The sequence below is a fragment of the Mchenga conophoros genome, linkage group LG16 (assembly GCF_057382185.1).
Source record: "Mchenga conophoros isolate Kocher_MC1m ecotype Shallow Benthic linkage group LG16, M_conophoros_male_GT1.1, whole genome shotgun sequence".
Classification (NCBI taxonomy): domain Eukaryota; kingdom Metazoa; phylum Chordata; class Actinopteri; order Cichliformes; family Cichlidae; genus Mchenga; species Mchenga conophoros.
The window spans coordinates 32209833-32232067 of NC_140541.1; the positions used below are offsets into that span (position 1 = coordinate 32209833).

The 22235-nt window shown below is 38.0% G+C and overlaps 1 protein-coding gene across 2 annotated transcripts in view; it reads right to left on the reverse strand.

Annotated features, from left to right (window-relative positions):
- LOC146557098 (inactive dipeptidyl peptidase 10) overlaps positions 1 to 22235 on the reverse strand; it is a 155352-nt gene that overhangs the window by 26596 nt on the left and 106521 nt on the right. For both annotated transcript variants that reach the window (XM_085249891.1, XM_085249890.1), the window contains exons 6-16: positions 15731 to 15783; positions 15381 to 15462; positions 12030 to 12150; positions 10024 to 10178; positions 6702 to 6799; positions 6492 to 6615; positions 6359 to 6397; positions 5151 to 5258; positions 4614 to 4705; positions 4490 to 4537; positions 2766 to 2887 (exon numbers count right to left, since the gene is read on the reverse strand). In XM_085249891.1, the coding sequence (XP_085106017.1) occupies positions 2766 to 2887; positions 4490 to 4537; positions 4614 to 4705; positions 5151 to 5258; positions 6359 to 6397; positions 6492 to 6615; positions 6702 to 6799; positions 10024 to 10178; positions 12030 to 12150; positions 15381 to 15462; positions 15731 to 15783 (1042 nt within the window). The remainder of the gene's footprint in view (positions 1 to 2765; positions 2888 to 4489; positions 4538 to 4613; positions 4706 to 5150; positions 5259 to 6358; positions 6398 to 6491; positions 6616 to 6701; positions 6800 to 10023; positions 10179 to 12029; positions 12151 to 15380; positions 15463 to 15730; positions 15784 to 22235) is intronic.

Here is a 22235-nt window from a genome sequence, read left to right on the forward strand (position 1 = left end):
GCTAGCAGACACATTTTGTGACAAACTGCATAGCTTGTCTCTGTACAGATTCTCCGTCATTCAGATCAGTGTTTCCTAAGGAGCTTGAGATACTGGGCTTCTTTAAGTTTCCCCTGGACTTCTTTAAGTTGAAGATGTTTCCTCTCTCATTCGAGAAGCCTCTTCAGTTCTTAAACTAGAGAGAGAGTCCCAGGTATTTAAACCTTAGTGGAGGTTAAGACAAAAGCTGCTTCATCCCAAGGACAAAGGTCCCAAACACAAGCTAAGCCACATAGTGTATGCTGTGAAGTGCAGTGGGGAGTGCTCAGACCTCTACATGGGAGAAACCTAACATCCACTCCATAAATACATGGCACAACATAGAAAAGCCACCTTGACAGGATAAGACTCAGCTGTTCATGTGCATCTAAAGGATAAAGGTCACTTTTTTCAAAGATCCCAATGTTCACATTTTGGACTGAGAAGACAGATGGTTTGAAAGAGAAGTGTAAGAACCCATGTCCACTATGAACAATGATCTTTGGATAGAGGGTATGGCTTAAGACACCAAGTGTCTGCCACCTACAATGCGTTTCTGAGATCCATTCCCAAGTGCCTCAACTCCCACTCACATCTTGCTTCAGTCCCGTCCAGTCACTTCCTTTCCAAGCTACTTAGACTGCACAGATTGTCATGAGAAGTTTCTGCTAGAGAAATGTAAGAATTGGTAGATATTTTAGGGTGACCAACTGTCTTCTTTTCCCCGGACATGTCCACTTTTCACGTTCTGTCCGGGGCGTCCGGGGGGATTTTCGAGATTGATAAAAATTTCCTTTTCCTATATTCCGACAGAGGACCCATGTGTGAGACGTCATCCCCGAACTGCTGTTTTGTGGGCGCTTGTTCTGCGCTCACAGACGGGACTAACAGCGCGCATCAACGTGCCTAATGATGTTTAAAAGACCCCAAAGCGCAAGTGCATCTTTTCAGACGAACTGCAAAAGAAATTTCCCTCCTACCGACCATAGCTGGACTGGCCATCGGGCATACTGATGGTGATTTTTTTTTTTACGGGCCAATGGTTTTGTTGTTGTTGTTGTTTTTGTAACGGTATAAACAATGAAAGGTGGTGGATTGGCCAGATGTTTGCAGATGTGTAAAAATAACTCGGTTGTTTGGTGGTGTCTATGTCGTAGCTTCCACAGAGGCCAGCAGACGGATGAGGGAAAGGGGAGACAGGAGGAGGAGAGACTCGAGGCGGCCGAGTGTCGGGTGAACTAAACTTCAGGTAAGAAGTTATGACCTGCAGTCTATCTGGGTCAGATATAAACCAAGTTTAGGTGGAGTTTATTTTCGTTGTGCTGACTTTTTATAGTCAGTTACAATAACTCGTACTGCGTACTAGCTAGCACGACAGAGTTTCTATACAGCTGGGCCGGTGCTATAATGTTACTGATAGTGATATGATATCAGTTTGGATAAGTGGTGAGAAGGAAACATGAAGATGAAACCAGGAGATGTCCTTAATGAATCATCAGAGCTGAACAGGTGATGGAGAAACAGGGTTACCTTTAAGGTGACACGAATGAGTTGAAGGGAAGTTATTAACTGTTTCTGAGAGGCAAATAACACCAGGATCCTTTTCTATGTAGCTGACAGCTGGTAACTGTGGAGGGACGGGTCTAGCAAAGTTTTGCCAGGGGGGCCAGGTAGGGCATTAACAGGGAAAGGGGGGCTCAAAGAAATACTTTTCTTTCTTATTCTCATTTAAAATGTCTCGCTTTTAATAAATAATTTCCTGAATCTTACAACCAAAGTTTTTATCTGATGTAAAATGTATAGAAATCATACATATACCAACAAGACAGTCTTTATGGCTTTGTCTATAATACCTGGTGGGCCGGTCTCTAGTCAAAATGCACTGGTCAATTTTTTTGTCCCAATCAAGCCTTCATAGCGACCCAGTACTGTTATTTTTTCTTATGCAGATGAGGCATTATTTCTGTACCATTATTAATTCCAGAGGTTTTTAAGTGGGGTTTTTTTGCACTTGTTGACTTGTAAAAGCCTATATGACATATTTTATTTCATAATTCATTAACCGCACAGAGAAGGCTTCTTTTAAATATGTTTAATATGTTTCTTTAAGCAAGTTCTTCATGACTGAGCTAAGTGTCCTCTTTTTTGGAAATCAAAATATGGTCACCCTAAGATATTTGCAATACTTGTTGAGCCTAGATTTCATTATTTTCTTATTAAAAATCAGGTATCTCCATGCTGACAGTCTGCAACATATAAAAAAATTAAGTCACTGACCAGTAATATTGTTAACTGAAGGTGCTGGAACGCCATTGTGAACAGTTCTGTCCCACTTTAACCACCTCTCAATATTTTAGTTAAGTTGAAGTGTAGCTTTTTTTTCATGCTCTTGGTTTGTGCGCATAATGTGAAATAATGAGGTGTATGTCCTATGGAATGAGAAATATGCATTAATAGTAGTGCTCATTGTGACTGTCCAGTCACCTTCGCCTTTACTGAAGCCTCTATCCACATTATTTCATCTTTCATATCATATCATTTTTTGTAAACCTTTTCTTTTCATTACCCCCTAAGAGCATAAAATAAATTTCAGGAAAACTAAACTTTATTTTTCCCCCACTTTGGAGCCAAAATGGCAACTAGAAGAACAGTAAAGATACATTGTAAAGTCACACAGATTCAGCTGCTCAGATATCGTAACCTTGATATAAAGCACTTGGTTATGGTGTTATTGCTACATGCGATACCTCTGCAGTTGAGAAGAACATGCTGATAGGTGGGACTGAGCACAGCATCATGGTAGGAGCATGTTGATTTGAAAAGGGAGCAGGTTAGGCATTCTTTATGAAACGGATCCACACTGGAGACCCTGTTTAAAGAGAACAACATATAGCTGAGTGAGAACAAAACAAGTCTAGTATAGATGATTTATATTTTCTGAGTTGTAATCAGTCTATTTAGCTGCAGACAAAAGATAAAATGAGGAAAAGTAAGACATGGTAATTTGAAATGGACTTTCATTCAACTGTTTTAATGTATGACATCAAATTCTTACACACAAAGAGAAATGACATATTTTCATCATGTTTCTTACACTGATATTATTCACTAGCTTATAAATCATTATCTCACTGCTCTGTCCTGTTCTACAATAGTTTATGGACCCCCAGAGTGCAGAATAAAATCTATTCATCACAAAGCTAGATTAGTGCTACTGCCATGCTTTCATAACAGTGAATCAACTAGAATTTTGGAGATTTGTGTGCCAAAATATAAAAGAAAATGTTGCATCATTTTTGGTTTGATGCGGAGGATGAAAAAGCTACACTTTCCTATCTGTGCATTCACCAAACACTTTATAAGGATCACTATTCTGATGCTGCCTGGACTGTTGACACCGATCATGTTTGGTTCATGGATTCATGCTGTTTGATACTGACACACCATCTGCGGTCCAGCAGAAATCATCAGACCAGGTTACAGTTTTCACTCTAAAGCTGTCCACTTGAGCTTCACATTTCTGTTCGTAGCTGACAAGAGTGAAAGATAACATGATCTTTTGCTGTTGTAGGCCTTTAACCTCAACTTTGGATGTGTTGTTCAGTTTGAACTGCTTTTTTGCTCATCACAGTAGTAACAGGTAATAATATGACATCCAAAGGCTTCTGTAGCCTAGTAGCTTTTCTGTCAGTTCCAACGAGTCTGGCCATTCTCCTTCAACCTCTTATAGATGCAACATTCCTATTTTGGATCTTCTGCTCCCTGTATATTTGTGCCAGCAGGCTCACTAAACTCCTTTAGGCCTAACTGTTGTGGTAGAAATCCCAGGAAATCTTTTTTTTTTTTTCAGAAATACACAAAATAGCCTAGTTGACACCAACAATAATACTGCACTCAAAGTACCTAAGATCCATTCTGACTTTAATTTGAAGTATAACCAAAACTCATCACCTGTACTGTATCTACAGACCTGTCTCCATTGCATTGCTGATACTTATTGGATGACCGGATATTTGCAGGTGCTTTGGTGTTGTCTAGCGCTATCACCTCAGCATGTGGACTTTTATTTCTTTAATCCATATGCAAGCCACAGTGAAAAATGCCAGTTTTGGTTTTGCATAGGTAACATGGCATCCAAAAGATTTCCACTAGATTTAACCTGCCTGGTGTCCGATGCAATAGTTTTTGGTTAATTGTACAAAGGCCGATCCAACAAGACTGTGCTTCAGTTTTGTTTTTTCTTTTAATGAAAGAAAGAATGGCTTCACGTTTGCTGAAAGTTATCATGAAGTCTTATCACAGAGTTCAAAAACCAGTGGGTGATGTCATTGCCTGTGTCTTAACTAATCTGCTTAGAATTTTGTAAACTAAGTTTTAGTAAGAAACCAATTAAAGGTATTTCCACAACATCATATAGTTGCTTCATGTGTGATTGTGTCTTCATGCGAAAACTGAGTAATTGCTGAGGTACCTGTACAAGTGATGTTGAGTAGCTCCTGTCTCTGTACTCAGGTAATAACTGAAAGACATAAACTTAATCAGCTGCAAAGAATTATCATAGTGTAAATCTTACATTTTCAGTAACTTATGCTTACACAGAGTTTGTGCCCTCGTCATAGGCCAGAATTTGAGAGACTTCCCAGCTTCCTGAGGTCAGGTGCCGCATGTTTACTTCTTGACTGTCAGACTGAGAAAAGTAAGAAAGAACACAACAAAACAGAGAAACTATGTTAGCATGACTTCTATTGCACTCTGTGTACCTAAAGGTGTTAACGTTACTACCTAACCCTTTTATTCAATCTCAGACTTTGCTTATTATCTCTGCAGGAAGATGCATTAATCTGGCACACAGTATCCATTGCTTCCAGTGGAACTACCATAAAACACTGTGCTTAATTTTTTCAAGTAAATGTATTCTTTAGTATCTGGTGTTTCAGGAAATGCAGTTAGGATGTAATTTAAAATGATGAGACTTCCAAATGGAATCATATGAACTGCATGAATAATTGTAAGCCCTTTCCTGTGGGCATGACAGATAAGGGAACAAAAATAAACAAGCACACCAACATAAAGCTTTTAACTGGAAACTGAAAACACCTGAGTAAATGTATTCATTTCATTAAAAGTTTTACTTGGTTGGAGATCATAGTGATATGGTTGAATGTCCCGCTGCCACCGTGCTTCAAGGGCATGGTGATGAATAATGTTGTGCAGTCCTTGGAAAACACTGGCTCCTCCCTCTAGGAAAAAAAATAAACAAAAAATGTATGATATCATTACGAAGAAAATAACTGGAGCATCATTTCACTTTCATTAGTTTAATTTCAAATAGAATGACAGCATTAGAAGGTTTCCTTCTAATGCTGTCATTTTTTGTCGTCTTACAAAAAATGATTATAAGAGAATCGGTCATTATAGCCACCTTATCATTTTTGCATCCCAATTGATCTGCCATATTTCCATTCACTTTGTTTATTTATTTATATAGCACCAATTCACAACAACAGTTACCTGAAGGAGCTTTATATTGTAAGGTAAACACCCTTCAGTAATACAGAGAAAAGTCCAAGAATCAGATAAAGCCCTATGGACAAGTGTTCTGGCAACAGTGGGAAGGAAAAACTCCCTTTCACAGGAAGAAACCTTCAGCAGAACCAGGCCTGGAGAGGAGCAGCCATCTGCAGTCACTAGTTTGGAGGTCCTAAGTAAGATCAGTGCAGTGCAATAAGATCAGGTATTTATTACTTTCTTTTACTGTTTATTCAAATGAGCAATGTCTCACTGTTAAAAGGTTAACTTTTGTTGTGACAAAAGAGGGGAACAGAAAATCTAGTTTCTGTACAAGTGGAATGTCTCCACTCCTACAGTGATGTCAGCAAGGTCAGCTAGCAAGATAACAGCCCAACCTTTACATTGTGGAAGTATTTGATAGGGTGACAAGTAATGATTATACTTATCTGTCAGCAGCTACAGAGCATGCTAAAGAGCTCTACTTCATATTTTAAAGAACCACCTAGAAGCTAAGAAAAACTAGTTCACAGCTACAGGTCAGAAAGAGCAACTGTTAGTTTTCTGCTGAGGCTCTCAATCTAAGGGAAATGAATGAGGTTATCACTCGTTACTGGGTGGAGAAAATGCCTCTAATCTTTGCAAGCTAAATACAAAGCATTGTTAGCTGATATATGTATAGATATATAATATATAATCAGCTATATATAGAATTAAAATATATGTGTCCCATAACATTAAATTAAAAGTAAGTAGTATCTTAAAAGCATTTCTTACAAAAAAATAAATGAAGAAAAAAACTATTTAGGATGTCACTGACTAAAGTCCTCACCTGACGATCCAGCCACTTGTCCGATGTCATCACATGTTTCTGAATTGAAAAGATAAATAAGGTTATAAAACCTGTATATATTTACTATGTTTTTGAAGATTAAGGAATTATCGATGATAATTAGGTTTCTAACCTTTGTACAGATGTCTTGTGTTACATCACACAGTGAAAGAATAGACATGTTTTGAGCTCGATTCACCCAGCGTACGCTCAGTCTCTCTTTTGTCACCCACTTCACCATGGTAATGTAAAACTCACTAGGGAAGACAAGCAAATGGTGTCTAAAACAAGCCCGAATCATCAAAATTTTAGTGTTACGTCCCATAAACGGGTTAAGTCATACCTTTTCTCAAAACTGTCAGGAGGTTTCAGTTCAGTTGTGAGAGCGCTGCCATCCAGAGTGACGACATAGAGTCTGACAGACGGATTGATTTGGCACATCTAAAGTGAACACACCATAACTTTATCATTATATTCAGGATCCTAATCAAATCTGATGTAAAAACCCACAATACACTGCACACAACGAAGGGATCGGAGTCAACACTGAGTAATTGTTTGCTATTTTTATGTGCTTTCATTTATGCCAATAGGACTTCACAAGGGAATACAATGAGAATATTAAAAAGGTAGACAACAAACTGTGCTGCGTACTGTGCAGCCCCTTGGGCATGTCAGTTGTTTCCCTTCACTTGAGCATCCTTCAAAAATGGAGCTCATTAGTCTATATGACAAAGGAAATCTCAAAAATACAAAGCAACACATCACAAAGATGACAGTAATTTGTCGTAATTCATGTCTTCTCCAATCCTTCACTTTCTTTTCTTGTGAAGATACATTTTTTGGGGGGGAAAACTCCATCCTGTTCTGTTGATCACATTTGCCACATAAAGGTAAGACATGATAGAGCAGTAATTTGATGAAATAAGCACATCTGAAAACTAGCAAGAGTAATGTTTTTTATATACTTTCTACTACTGTAACCCAGTAACTTACTACTTTGTAGTTTATGTAACCAGTGATAATCAAAATATTGAGAGATGATTACCAACTGTCTTTTATCTTAAGGTCCCTTCAGCCAGAACCCCAAACCCTCAACAACAACTTTAATGTTTTTAGCTGAGGTGGCCTTGTTATAATTTTGTGTTTAGCAATTCTAAGTCATAGTTAACCATTTTAACCATCCATCCGTCCGTGCATCCATACATTTTTTAAGCACTTATCCTGTCAGGGGCTGGGTCTGTGACCCAACGTTTTGAGTTTATTTTGTATTTTTGATTTTCTTATGTTACCTGCATGAATGCAAACTTGTGTTGTTATTTAGTTAGGGTTTAGTTGAGTGGTATTGTAGTCTATGTTTCATCTATGTCTTAGCCTTCATGAGTCTTTTCCTGTTTGTCATGTGTGAGCTCCTTGTCTATGCAGGTTCCCCTTGTGTTTCCCTCTCCCTCTTGTCTCCCTTATCCGTTGCCCATGTCCTTCTCCCTGTGTTCCTTTCTGTTCCCCGAGTCTGTCATGTAATTCATGTCTGTGTGTTCCACGTCCTATTGTCAAGTTTGGTTGTCATGTCTGTGTCTCTCTATGTTTCCTGTTTTCATTTGAAAAGGTCTAGTGTTTCCATGTTCAGTGTGTCTCCCCAGCTGTTTCTGCTTCCTTCATTACCCTTCTGTGTATTTAAGTCCTCTATCTCCCTCTGTTCTTTGTTGGGTTGTCTGTTGTCTCCACGTCAAGTCATGTCACAGAGTTTTATTTCTACTGCTCAGTTTCATGTTTCCCATGTACGTGTTCAGTTTGATTCAGTTCCGTCTTTCCCTTTTCTGCTTTTGGATTCGCCGTACAAACACCCCGGCTATTCCGGCCATAAAATATCAAGTTGGAAGGTGGGTGTAGCTTAGCCCTTCCTCTCATAGGGTAAGAGGTAGTATACTGTCTGTACTGGTTGCCAATTTCTCACAGTAGTGAACTGTATCCTATCATATTTGTTACATTAATTTCACTTGTTAATCTGTTTGCAGCTGTTAACGACCAATATACATTTCTTTAGATACCTACTTTATTTGTTCCTTTAGCAGTGAAACCATTAGCAAACCATGCTTTTAGCAAAATTTGCATATGCAACTGTACCAATGCTGGTTTACCTTTAAACATACAACGTCTACCTCTAAACTGTTTAAGCACTCACAAAAATCCCCTCTGTCAAACTGCAATTTTATATCCCATTTAGGAGATTCGCTTTAATACTCTGAGCACCACAACTGCTCAGCTGTGTTCAGAAAAAGTGTGGCTTCAGTTAAAATCTGCCTGATCACAACTTTAACCATGCACATTAAAAACTTATACTTTGGATTTGTTCAAATATGATGCTAAGGAGTTCTGACTAATGATTCATTAAGTCAGGAGTGGGACTGTGCTATCTACTATCAATGTAATTATCAAATTTAAGCATGCTAACATGATAAAATGAGATGATGAATATTAAAAACAACACATAAATGCAAACATTTTTATGGTGAGCTGCTTAGCTTTCAGCTCAAATGACCTGTTTGTACAGAAACTTACACTCCCAAAATCCAACCGACCACATAGGCTGGTTAATGGCTCATTTTTCTCTTAAATTATTTGCCTATAAAAACAAACCATAGCAATATCATCGATTGTGGACTGAGTTATGATACAATTCTTGAGACGACTTTAATACTGCATTTCCAATGTGCATCTCTGGCCTTGTTGTTCACACATTGAGGCTGGTCAGGAAAATCTAGCATAGGCCAGGGTGCAGTGTGGAACAGTTTGTCACTATTAATAATGTGTCCATAAAAGACTCCCACTGGGGTGTGCTTTTTACCATGTATTCACTCACAGAGGAGACACCCACACAAATGTATCCCAGAGTGACTGGCCCAGAGGTATAACTGTCAGACTGCCGAGCAGCATCACTGCTCCCAAAGACAAAATGAATGAGAAAGCAATTAAATCTCTGCTTCATTTAGTCCCATAATATCTCAACTCTGACCTCTCTCAAGGGTGTAAGCAACAAAATGTCAATGTAGGTTTTTTTTTATTCACTGGATGGGCAATTCTAAGATCAGGAGCAGTGCTTCATTAACAACACATCTTCCTTCCATTCCTCCCCATCTGTGGTCAGGTCTAAACCAACAAATGAGGTTGCCCTCCACCTTATGACCCTCATTCTGACAGTTTTCCTCAACCAATCTCCCATCTAAAAGGCATTTGATACGCTAAACATCCACATCAAGAGATGGGAGGTGTGTTAACTTGCCTTGCTGAAGCGTATCATGCTTGTTTCCCTCCCAGTGCCACAGATTCCTGCAGCCATCCCTCTTCAAAGGGAGCAAGGCAGCGCTAGCATGAATTAAACAACAAAAGGATTCGCTAACCTTTATGGATCAGCTTAAGGAGAGAGCCAGTAGTTGTATTACTGATCGCACCGGTTTGATACAATATAGCTGCAATAAAAAAGAACACTATCCTCTTTTCAGGTTATAGTGGATTCAGCTGGTTATACAGTACCAACTACTCTAAATGCAGGTTATTCTGGGTGGAACAGCACATCTGAGCCTAGCATCAGAGCAGTGATGTCAAGTTTTTACTACCTTTAATTTTATAATTAAACACAGTTTAAGCTTGACTTTTATGAGTCCCACCTTTGGATAAGGATACTCTTTCCCTCTAGGGTAAAGGGAGCCTGTGAAACGGGGGAGGAACATTGTAGGGACCAGGGAGTCGTTGATGGTGAGGTAAGCCAATCTGGAGCCGTCTGGTGACCACCAGTGGGCCACCTGAGTGTGCAGTACCATCTCTGCAAAGACAAACCAAAACAATCTGAAAGCCCAAGTCAAAAGAAATGGAAGTTTAATGAGTTATTTTTTTAAATGCAATGTACACAATACTCAGATTTTTACATCAACTTTTTAAAATTAAATGAAAAGTGGTGAGACTTTAAACAAAGTACAGTTTTACTGCATAAAAATAAAAAATATTATTTGCATTTATTTGGATGCATTTACAATAAAACAAACTCAAATAATAAAACGCACAGATAATAGTCCTATCAGGTTGGTTTGAACTTAAACTGTAACTGTATCCAAGATCTGCTACAATAAAACACTCATTCTGGTCCTGATCTTTGGGCAGTTGAAGTCTGTATATGAAAAGAAGCTTATTTTTGTAAAAGATTATGTCATGATCCACCAGTGGCTGTCCTGGGGTGTGTTGCCTGACTCCAGTGGTCACCTGATCTTCACAGACATGCACACGCATGTGTGGCTTATCACGGCTGATAAACACCAACCATACTTAAGGAGCCTGGTTGGAGTGGTGTGCCTCACTGGAGCATTGCACTTACTAGTGTTAGTGTACCCTGGCTTAGTCTCTTGTTGATCTCCCTGTGTTCCTGAGTGTTTCTCTGATATCTGTCTCAATCTCCCTTGTATAGACCTGAACCTGTCTTCCCTGGACCCTTCCCAGTTGAGCATTCACTCTCCAGAGTGAGCGTAGTGTTGGAGTGGACGGTGTGGAATCTGGATTTGGATTGTACATAGTGGAGTGTGAGCGTGTGTTCCCCTTTTCCCACCTCTGGACCTAGCCTTGGAATCCCTGGAGCCCTCTTCTCCCCATCTCACTGTACATATGTACATATCACCGGTGTTGTAAATAAACCCACTTGTTTGATTGCACAGTTCAGAGTCCTGCCTTTTGAGTCCAGTGCCAGCATACATGACAGATTGAAGAAGACTTAGGTTAGGGACTTCTAAAATCAGTTTGCTTCTGTTGTTACCTCATGTCGATCTCATCAGCAGTGATCTGAAGAACCTTTTGCCCATATAGAGGTTTCTTTCCACAGCTGCATACATGTTGCCTTCTTAATAAGTGGTTACTGTACATTATTGCACATTACTAAGGCTGAGTGGGACTACCACATCCATTTCTCCTATAATTTCTCCATGATGACCAATGAGTTTGAAATTCAGCGTCTTTTTTCTGTTTTTGTTCTCTACCAGGTAAATATCTGTCTGAAGGTAATATCTGTCTGTTCAGCACTTAAAAATAAACGTTTTAACAGACATTTTATGTAAAACATCAGCAAGGAGCTACACAATGAAACTCTGAAAAGTCTAACACTACAAAGCTTAAAAGTGGCAGAAGGTTTGGACAGAAGTTCTCTGAAGGTTCTTTGAGTGAGTTGAACTAGTTATCACCAAACCTGCAGGCCAGTGTCTGTATTTAGTGGTGACTTGAACAAAACTGCATTGCTGATTGCAGGGGGATGATGAATACACAACAACATCAACAACAGGAAAATGTCTGACAATGTTTGTGGAACGTTTCATTCAGATTGGCCTGCTTGTTGATGAGGAGATATGGTACATACTTCTTATAATAGGATGTTAATATATGTTTAGGATTTAACATTAAGATAATAATAGAAAAAGAAAAGATAGTAGTACATTAAGTATAGTATAGTAGATTAAGATAGGATGGTACAAATCAAACAAAAACAATGTAGTCCATAAAAAAATGATCTTAGTGTTTGTACTTTCATTACAAAGATTTCTTGAAGAGGCATGCAGAATCTTACAGAATAGTAGCTGTGAACTAAAAAGCAGAAACTTTTCTGTGGCAGTTTGCGACCCTGCAGCCTCATACTTACCCTCATAGAGCCAGTCTGAGATGCCATTGAAGACAACCCCCTCCTCCCCAGATGACGTGAGCCTCCACGAGCTGCTCTGAACATCCATTTGGTAGTAGATGTTGTTTTCAAATATGTACACCTGTGGAATAGAGGAAATAAAAAAGTTAATGTATTAAGTAAACAAAAGAGAGAAGATACCGTAATGTATGAAAACAAGAGAAAGATAATACCAGCTTGTATTTATGTCCCCAAGCTTGATTTATTTCATGTATTTTAAGATGCATTGCTTTTTAGACATGTACTAGTTTTAAAATTATGGCCCAATTTCTTTTTGGGCCAAGGTGATGGAACACCTCCACTGAACAAATAGGTAAAGGATCACTGCGACTGGTCCATTGATAAAAACACACTCAGAGAGTGGCTCATCTAACACAGATAAATATGGGAGAGCTCATAAGTAATGAAAACTACTTTGTCATTAGCACCATGACACACTGCTGCAGGGCTTCCTGGTGAACAGTTTCCACTGGGGGCAGGTATAAATACTGAGGAAACGAGATAAATATGCTATCGAATGCTTAATTACCTTCCTTGTCTTCACTGGAGAAAATAATGGACTGATTATTCGGTGCATGATGCACGGCACGTTGGAGGCATTACTCACACAGAGAGCTCCAGTCGCCCAACAAGATGTCTTTCAGCAACAGCTTGATTAGTGAAACTGACTTCTCCTCACAATAATTGTTTGGTTTAAGGGTAGTTTGTTTGTGACTTGAGAGAACAGACAATCTTTATTCAGGATTTTGTTTTGTTTTTTCTCCCTGCTGAGCAAAGAAAAATTTCAAACCTTTGTGCATGCATAAAGGCCTGGGCTCCATCTCATTCTGTTCACAGATCTTTGAGTTCTTTTGCTGATCACTTTCTCCACTGATTGCATCATCGTGTGATGTATAAAATATCAAAAACTAGTTTATATTCTGGTCCTGATGGTTTAGGATTTGAATGCTTAGTTAATAGATTCGAGTTTGGGTTTCTGTATTCCAGTATTTGAAGCATTGGCTGTTATTTTTTGAGGGTTAATTCTTGTGTTGATTATATTTTGGATCTTTGTCCTAATCTTATGTCTTAACCCTGTAAAACATGATTCATGAAATAATAAGAAGATTTACATCACTCTTGCCTGTCCAGTGTTCTTCTATATTTTATTTTGTGTGAGTTTCCTTCTCTTTGTGACCACTTCCTGCTTTGCTTTGATAGTTTGCTGCTGTCTCTCGTGTTTGACTTTTACTTTTTCCCTGCTATTGTCTTGATTATCTTCAACCATGCCTGCTTTCCTTCCAGATTCTCACTCGGTCCTCCTCAGTGTGTGCGTATGTGTGTGTATAATGCTATCCTTCCCTTTAGTCCAGGTCTTTATTTCTGTCCATCTGTGAAGCATCTGTGTCCTTCCCATGGTGCTCGATACTTTGCATTATTTAGTGTGTGGGTTTGGATTTCTAGTTTTTTTTTTTTTTTTCTTTTGTTTTCTTTTTTTTGTTTTTTTGCATTCTGAACTGAATAGCTTTTATTGCATCTTTGAATCCACAAATATTAACAGTTTGACCCTCTGAGATCTATGTCATCATTAGTAATAATCATAACTATATACATTTGAAGAAGGCAAAATTGACTTGTTGGGAAAAATGTTAAAAAATGTTAGTTAGCTTTTGATATAAATAAATAAATACAAAAATAAACACCAAAATACTAAATATTTTGATTGCACTGGGGCTAGACTTCACAGAGAAAAATGAGAAAAACAAGCCAATTACAGTGTTTTTTTTTCCTATAATGACTTATCGAAACTTTGACTTCATAATGATCTAAAAGCAACAATTCTAGATGGAGATGCAAAAAAAAAAATCTTTTTCATTTCTGATTGAAAATGAATGACATTATGTTTGCTTTTGCTTTTTTAGCTTGACAATTGATTTGTGTCTCAATTATTTCTAAATGCCTGAAGCCTAAAGCAATGTTAAGAAATTCATGATGGGATGGGATATAGCTCATTTGCAGTCTGGGTGGTCACTGGAAAAGCTTAAACTTGTATATCAAATTACATTTTATATAGTTTATGATTTCTGACTCTTCAAGGATGATTTATTTATGCATTGTTTTTCATATCCAGAGGCAGGATTTTATTGTGAATATTTTGCATGCATTTGTTTAACTGTAATATTTATGAGATGAAAAGAATTATGGGCTGGAATGATCTGTGCTGCAATGGCTGAGGAAGTGATGCATACCAAATAAATGCAGTGTGATAAGTTACATTTAACGGGTTGCAATCAGTGGTTAAATAGATGTTGAATAATGGATTGGTTTTGAATGTGTCCAGTTTGAAGCCTTTGCTTTGCTTTGCTTATCTTTCCTTGTCCATACTTTTATCTTGCTGTCATTCTGATACAAGTTCATCTTGGTTTCATTTCTCCAAGGATTGTTTTCTCTTTCTGAACTCTGCAGGCTCTTTCAGATGTTCTCTGGCACATTCTAATCTTGCCTTATTGTTTCTGAGTTTATCCGGTGTTTTAATAATAATAATAACGGATACTTTATTGATCCCCATGGGGAAATTACTTGTTTTTCTCTGCATTTGACCCATTCACTCAGTGAAGCAGTGGGCAGCCCACTAAGCAGGCGCCCGGGGAGCAGTGTGTAGGGACGGTACCTTGCTCAGGGGTACCTCAGGGTAGCCGTTAAGTGGATTCGAACCGCCGACCTTCCGATCATGGGGCGACCACTTTACCTACTGAGCTATCCCTGCCCTTTGGAGCCTTTTGTATTTCCATTCATAAAAGTATCTCTGGACTGTAGACAGAAAACGATGCACAAGAATGTTCTTCACTCAGTTAGATGTTGTGAAGGGGTCCTTGTTGTGTCCATTTCTTGTTTTAAAGAATGAACCAGATTCTTGATTTTATCTCTGTGACAGATTTGTTTAAAGTTTCTTTGTCCCAGTGATTGCATCTCTAACTTGCCTTGACATTCCTGTGGACCTCATATTGAGAGCTTCAGTGAATAACGAAACTGCTCATCAATCAGTTATTCAGTCTTTTTTGAGCCTCTGAAAGTGTGGGGCTGTGTATAAAACCCTTTAACAACAGTTTTACATCAACATTACATTTTAAATTTTTGGTGGACTTCAGGAAGAACAGCTTTGCTTTAGCTAATGTGACAACCTATAAACCAAGCATCCAGGAAAGCCTATGGAAACCAAGGGAATAAATCCTGAGGTAAACTAACCACTGAATCAATAAAAGCTTAAGAATATAATTCAAGCATGGTTGTTTTAAGATTTAGTGACCTTTATAAAGCTCTACAGTCACTTACCAGTTGTTGACCCCGAACACCCCATGAAGCAAACTGGAGCACTGAGTCAGACACCTCTGGAGGATTGAGCTCCCGCACCTCCCTGATGTAATGGTAATGATAAAAGTATCACAAAATCAGTCTAGCAATCACTGACACACTGTCATTGAAATCTCAGTGAGGTGAACATTAGCTCTGCACTATCAGTTTAACTTTTAACCTATATTATATAAGATTATATTCATCTGTTAAAGATAGCATGCTGACATTTTTGTCCTAAGATGTGTGACACTGGTGCTCTTAAAGGATGGTCAACTGAAAAAGAAATCATCCCATTATATTATTTAGGATTTATTTCTATGTTTCCTTACCTTGTGTATAGATTGTAGAGGAGGTATGATGCCAGGAAAGAGTGCTGGTAGACCTAAAAATAAAACACACAAACAAAAAAAATTTTCAGCAAATGTCAGCAAATTCACATTCTGAGACTAATGTAGAAAACACACCACAAAATATTTTTGACATTTTTCATGGTATTTTAGTCGTCTTTATTCTCTTGGAGACTGCTAATAACAGTGTGATATGCTGTTTATGTGCAAATAAGACACACATGCAACCATTTCAATTTGGTGAGGAAACTATAGTCTCCAATGGGATATGGCAGCTGAACTGTTGATTGCAGGGTAGTGCTTTAGTTCTTTTAATTGGTAATTCTGCTTTCATTCACAAAAGAGAACACAAGTTAATGAAACATTTTGGCTTTCTATTGAAGCAAGAGAGAAGTCTGAATGTACTAGAATTTTTTTCACGTAAAATGCTGCTAATTTTGTTTTCCAAGGGTTGACAACTAGTTATTGTTTATATAAAGGATATAGCTGCAGTTTAAAAAAATGATTTACTTTTCATCAGTGTGCTTCTGCTTCATCTGTAGACCTGTGATACTTGTGCAGCCTCAAATTCTCTGTATTTAATTGGACAGTGACAGGAATAACACAGGATGGTTTCCAGTTTTAGATAAATTACAGTGAAATGGTAACAATGCTTTACTCTTCTGTCATAGAACCTATGATGAGAGTACTTTATCACACAATGCAGCTGACACTCTGGGGCAACAGCTGTGATTGGATTGCATTAGTGGCACTTAAGCTTGACAATTGCCATTTAAAAAAATATGAAAACAACAAATTGGTCTCTGGAATAGATTTGTATTGAAGTAATCTGATACGTCTAGTAAATAAAAACTTAAAATCTGACAAAAACTAAGAGAGGATGGAAAACTGAGGAAATATTTGAAAGCAGTGAGAGTAAACCGAAACAAGAATAACTGAAGAATGAACTTTGATTGACTGATTGATTGATAATACTTTATTCATCCCGAGGGAAATGAATGATTTGATTTGATGTTTCTTTGATGATTTTGGGGACCGAAGACTTGCACTTATAGTACTTCTATACATTTTACAGTTTATAAATAAGTAGACATATTCCACACATGATTTATCCACAAGGATAAAGATTAGGTTATAGTGGATGTATTGGTCAAATACAGGACATTCCCTCAGCATAATCATCAGAATCATCAACTAATAATAAACAACACAAAAAGCTGTAAATATTATATTATATTATATTATATTATATTATATTATATTATATTATATTATATTATATTATATTATATTATAGTGATATCTTTTCCTGTCTAGTTTGCACTTTAGTTTTGGGTGCCTGTTATAGCCAACTTTGTATTTTGTATTTTGAGTGTTTATTTAGCTTCAGCTTCTATTTTTCTCTCTCATATTTAGTTTTCTCACAGTCTCCGTGTTTAGTGTAAATCTTCTTGTATGCATGTTTAGCTTTATGTCTTTTAGGTTTTTCTGGTTTTACTTTGATCAAGACTTTATCTAGTGTGGTTTCTTTCCTGTATCCAGTACTCCAAGCGCCCATTGTCATTGTGTTTGTTATATAATCTTGAGTGTTTGGTGGCATGTTCTTGTAAATTGCTTTTCCTGGTATCTTTTATGTCTCTGACTGTGTCTTTTGACTGTGTCTTTTGACTGTGTAATTATTGCTGGGGATTTTAACATTCATGTGGACAACCCTCAGGACAAAGGGACTAAAGACCTGAGTAACACTCTGGGCAACTTTGGGCTGACTCAGCATGTAACAGAGGCCACACATAATAGAGGACACACTCTTGACCTACTGATCTCCAAAGGCCTGAGCATTTCAAAGGTTACTGTGTCTGATGTGGGCCTGTCTGATCATTACTGTGTTTTCTTTGAAAGTAAAATCTCAGCCCACACAAATATATCAACAACAGTGATCACAAAACGGTGTATAACTGAACACAGTAGTGCAATTTTTAACCAGGTCTTCCCATTAACACCTGACCTGCCCAGAGGGTCAGTCAATGAGCTCGTCAATAGCTTCAATGCTAACATGTTAAATGTAATGGACACTATTGCTCCCATTAAGGTGAAGGTTATCTCTGGAAGGAAAAAGTCTCCATGGAGAAACTCCACACTGGTGAAAAATGAAAAAAGAGAGTGTAGGAAAGCTGAGCGCAGATGGAGAAAAACAAACCTCCAGGTTCATTATGACATTTATAAAAAGAAACTTCACAATTATAATTTACAACTGAGGAATGCAAGGAGGTCCTACTTCTCTGACATCATCACTAAAAACAGCCATAATGCTCGGGTCTTATTTTCTACAGTTGACAGGCTAACAAACCCTCCTGTGTCAGTGGCAGCTGAACTTCATTCGACCATGGCCTGCAATGACTTTGCCAAATTCTTCACTGAAAAAATCCAAAAAATTAGACAAGCAATTGGTACATCAACAGCAGATCCAGGATATGTACTGTGTCCACCAAAAAACTGTTTAAACACCATGAAACAGTTTAAACCTATTAACAGCAAAGACCTGGAGGACATCTTAGGTCAACTGAACTCCTCCTCCTGCTGTTTAGATGTCCTGCCAACAAGTTTTTTCAAAAAGGTCTCAAAGACTTTAGAGTCAGACCTGTTACAGATCGTCAACTTTTCTTTATTATCAGGTGTGTTTCCAGAATCACTAAAAACTGCTGTAATCAAACCTATACTGAAAAAGGACAATCTTGACAAGACACAAATGAACAACTACAGGCCAATCTCAAATCTCCCGTTTTTAAGTAAGATCATTGAAAAAGCAGTTTCTCAACAGCTCAGTTACTTCTTAAAACAGAATAATTGCTACAATGCCTTCCAGTCAGGTTTTAGACAGAACCACAGCACTGAAACCGCTCTGACCAAAGTGTTTAATGACATATGTCTGAATACAGACAGTGGAAAAATGTCAGTCCTAGTTTTACTGGATCTCAGTGCAGCATTTGATACAGTTGACCACAACATATTACTCAAACGACTGGAGAACTGGACAGGTCTTTCAGGAACTGTACTAAACTGGTTCAAAACATACGTAGAAAACAGGAAATACTTTGTATCAATAGGTAACTTCACATCTGAGCAGACAAGTATCACATGTGGAGTTCCCCAAGGTTCCATCTTGGGACCCCTTCTGTTTAACATCTACATGCTCCCACTGGCACAGATTATAAACAACAACAAAATAAACTATCACAGCTATGCAGATGACACACAAATATATATCACAATGTCACCAGGAGACCGAGGCCCTGTACAGGCTCTTGGTAAATGCATTGAGGAAATCAATGACTGGTTGTGCCACAATTTTCTCCAGCTAAACAAAAACAAAACTGAGGTAATAGTCTTTGGCGCCAAAGAAAAACGATTACAGGTCACCAGAGAACTTCAATCTATACATCTAAAAACCACAAACCAGGCGAGAAATTTGGGTGTAGTGATGGATGCAGACCTAAACTTAGAAAAACACATTAAGACAATAACAAAGTCAGCTTACTATCACCTCAAGAATATATCAAGGATAAAAGATCTGATGTCTCAACAGGACCTGGAAAAACTAGTCCATGCATTCATCTTTAGTAGGCTTGATTACTGTAACAGCATCTTTACAGGTCTACCTAAAAAATCAGTCAGACAACTACAGCTCATTCAGAACTCTGCTGCTCGAGTCCTCACTAAGACCAAAAAAGTGGACCACATCAGTCCAGCTCTGAGGTCCTTACACTGGCTGCCTGTCCGTCAGAGGATAGACTTTAAAGTTCTGATGCTGGCCTATAAAGCTCTGAATGGTTTAGGACCAAAATACATCAATGACCTCCTGACCCAGTATGAACCATCCAGATCCCTCAGGTCATCTGGATCCGGTCTTTTATCAGTTCCCAGAGTCAGAACCAGACACGGAGAAGCTGCATTCAGCTTTTATGCTCCTTATATCTGGAACAAACTCCCAGAAAGCCTCAGATCAGCTGAAACACTCAGTTTATTTAAATCCAGGTTGAAGACTCACCTGTTCTCAGCTGCATTTGAATAAAGCACCAAATCCACACTTTAAGCTTAAATTTCAAAACTTACATTTAACTACTGATTTTATCTACTGTTCTGATTTTATCTGTTTTGATTTTATATACTGTTGTTTGTTTGTTTGTTTGTTAATTAGTTAGTTCGTTTATTTGCTTGTTTTAATCAATTTGAAATCATGCTTTTTATTTGTTCTTGTTTCTAATGTCTCTGTAAAGCACTTTGAATCACCTTGTTGTTGAATTGTGCTATACAAATAAACTTGCCTTGCCTTGCCTTGCCTTGCCTCTGTTTGGACTTTTTGGATCATGTTTGAAACTTGTTTGAAACTTTGATCAGCCCGACTTTCCTTTTGTTTGATATTATACCTGCAATATTCGGCAATTGGGTCCTTTGTCTACAGTCTATGCACAAACTGACAGCTTGTCCTCACAAAGCAATAGCGTTGTCCTATGATGATAGCACATGACAGAAGTTGTTAGTACATGTTTTGAATCTGCTTTTCTGCTTTGTGGTACAGTAGTAATGGTGCTAGAGAGTATCCTAGCCCTCTGTGTGACATTAGTCATTAGTCTGCGAAGTTTAACTAAAATGCTGTAAGCAAAACAATAGTCCGTTTCCCACAATGTATACTATAAATACTACTTGATTTCCCATTTAAAGGTTTCAGATATATAGTTGTGCAAGACAATTCTGCCATTACAAATATAAATGTGTCAGAATGTAATGCGTGAATAATCTTTAATTGATCATTTATAATCGAAGATAACAAAAGGATAAAGCACAGCCCTCTCAGGAATAATACTCAATTGATAATAATAATATATGCATTTGAAAATCAGAAATATTTTTCACTTTTCAGTGCTCCACAATTCAGCATTTTAGAAATGACCAGAGAAAATCCACTCACAGAGCATTTTATTTCGGATTCACTGAGATAATGGTCCAATACTGCAGTGTCTCGGCATGCTAATCAGTTGCAGCATTAGCATAACAATATTAGAGTATGCACACCCAAGGGGTGATAAATGCTGTAGAGCTCCTCCATTCCCTGCAGTAAAAGCTCAGTTATATGGAGCCACCAGCCTTCACTCTTAATTTGGACTTTCCTCTTCTCTTTACCAAAGAGAATTCCCCAAGAAGGAAAAAAGAAGCTTCCCCTTCTTCAAAAAAGACGTCAGCATCATTCAGGAGACGCCCCTCATAGGTGACAGCTCTGTGATGACTCCCTGATAAGACTGTCAGCCAGGGGTGACACATGAGTTGGGAGGATGTTTGGAGAGACTGTTTCAGACAGCAGGGAGGTGTTTGAATGTGCTGTGTGGTAGTGTCTTCTCAGCAGACTGGGGTTACTTGCCACTTGTGAATAATTCGTTTTAGCTGTCTTAGAATATCGCAGTAGTAGAGTCTACTGCTCAATCAAGACTAACAAAAAGCATAAAAAATTAACTGATGCTTTTCTCATACCTGAGTCATCCTGATGCTGTCACAACTTGTGTATCTGATACTGGTACATTAATATGGTTTGCAGAGACATGAGGAAAATATCTTGGAAATTAAAAATTAAAAAGATGTATAAAATGTTCAAAATATCAGTTCTTACATGCTGTGGAAAGCCCACAAATGTATTTTAGAAGATATTGAGTGTGCAAAATCGAACAATCTGTGCAGTTTTTTCCTTTTTTTAATTTCCAGTATGACTGGTGTATTTTAACCTTGTGATTGATTTTTTTTTTGGGAGTTGATCCATCCATTGGTGAGGTCTAACTATTTTGAAAGGCCTGAAAGGGTCAGGCAGGGTGGAGGCTTTTGGAGCACAGTGACCTGATCGCCTTCTCTTTGGCGTCTTCTGTTTTTGCCTCTATGAAAGGCCTCAAGGACGATCTGGCTGCTTGTTAAAAGCAGAGAAACACTATGCTCCTTTATCTGAAAGGTAGATCTAGGAGAGACAGGAAAAACCTAACATTTCAGGAGGAATGTCAGCTTTAACTAAAGTCTAAAGTTGGCTTGATTAAGGCAGCAGTTATTTTGAACAAATTACATTTTCACTCCAATTTGTGCAAAACTATTTTTTTTTCTTCTCCTTTTTGGTAGCTTTGTTAGATGGTAAATAACAAAGTAGCACAGTGCCCTCCAACTGCCACAGGCATTTGCATTGTAATCATTAAAATTCTTTTTAAAAACTCTCAAGCAAGGGTTAAGCAACTATATTGAAAAAAATCTAGACTGCCAATTCTCATTTGCAGTATAGTTCACATGGTGGCTTCTGAACAGCTGTGCTACTAAAAACACCATCAAAACACAATCACTAATCAGACGAGCTTGTAGGTTTTTATAAACGTGCTAACAAAGACCATGCGACAAGAAAGACAGTTCGGTTTTTCTCCATGATGATAGACGTTCATTTGTAGTTCTGAGATGTACTGAGCCA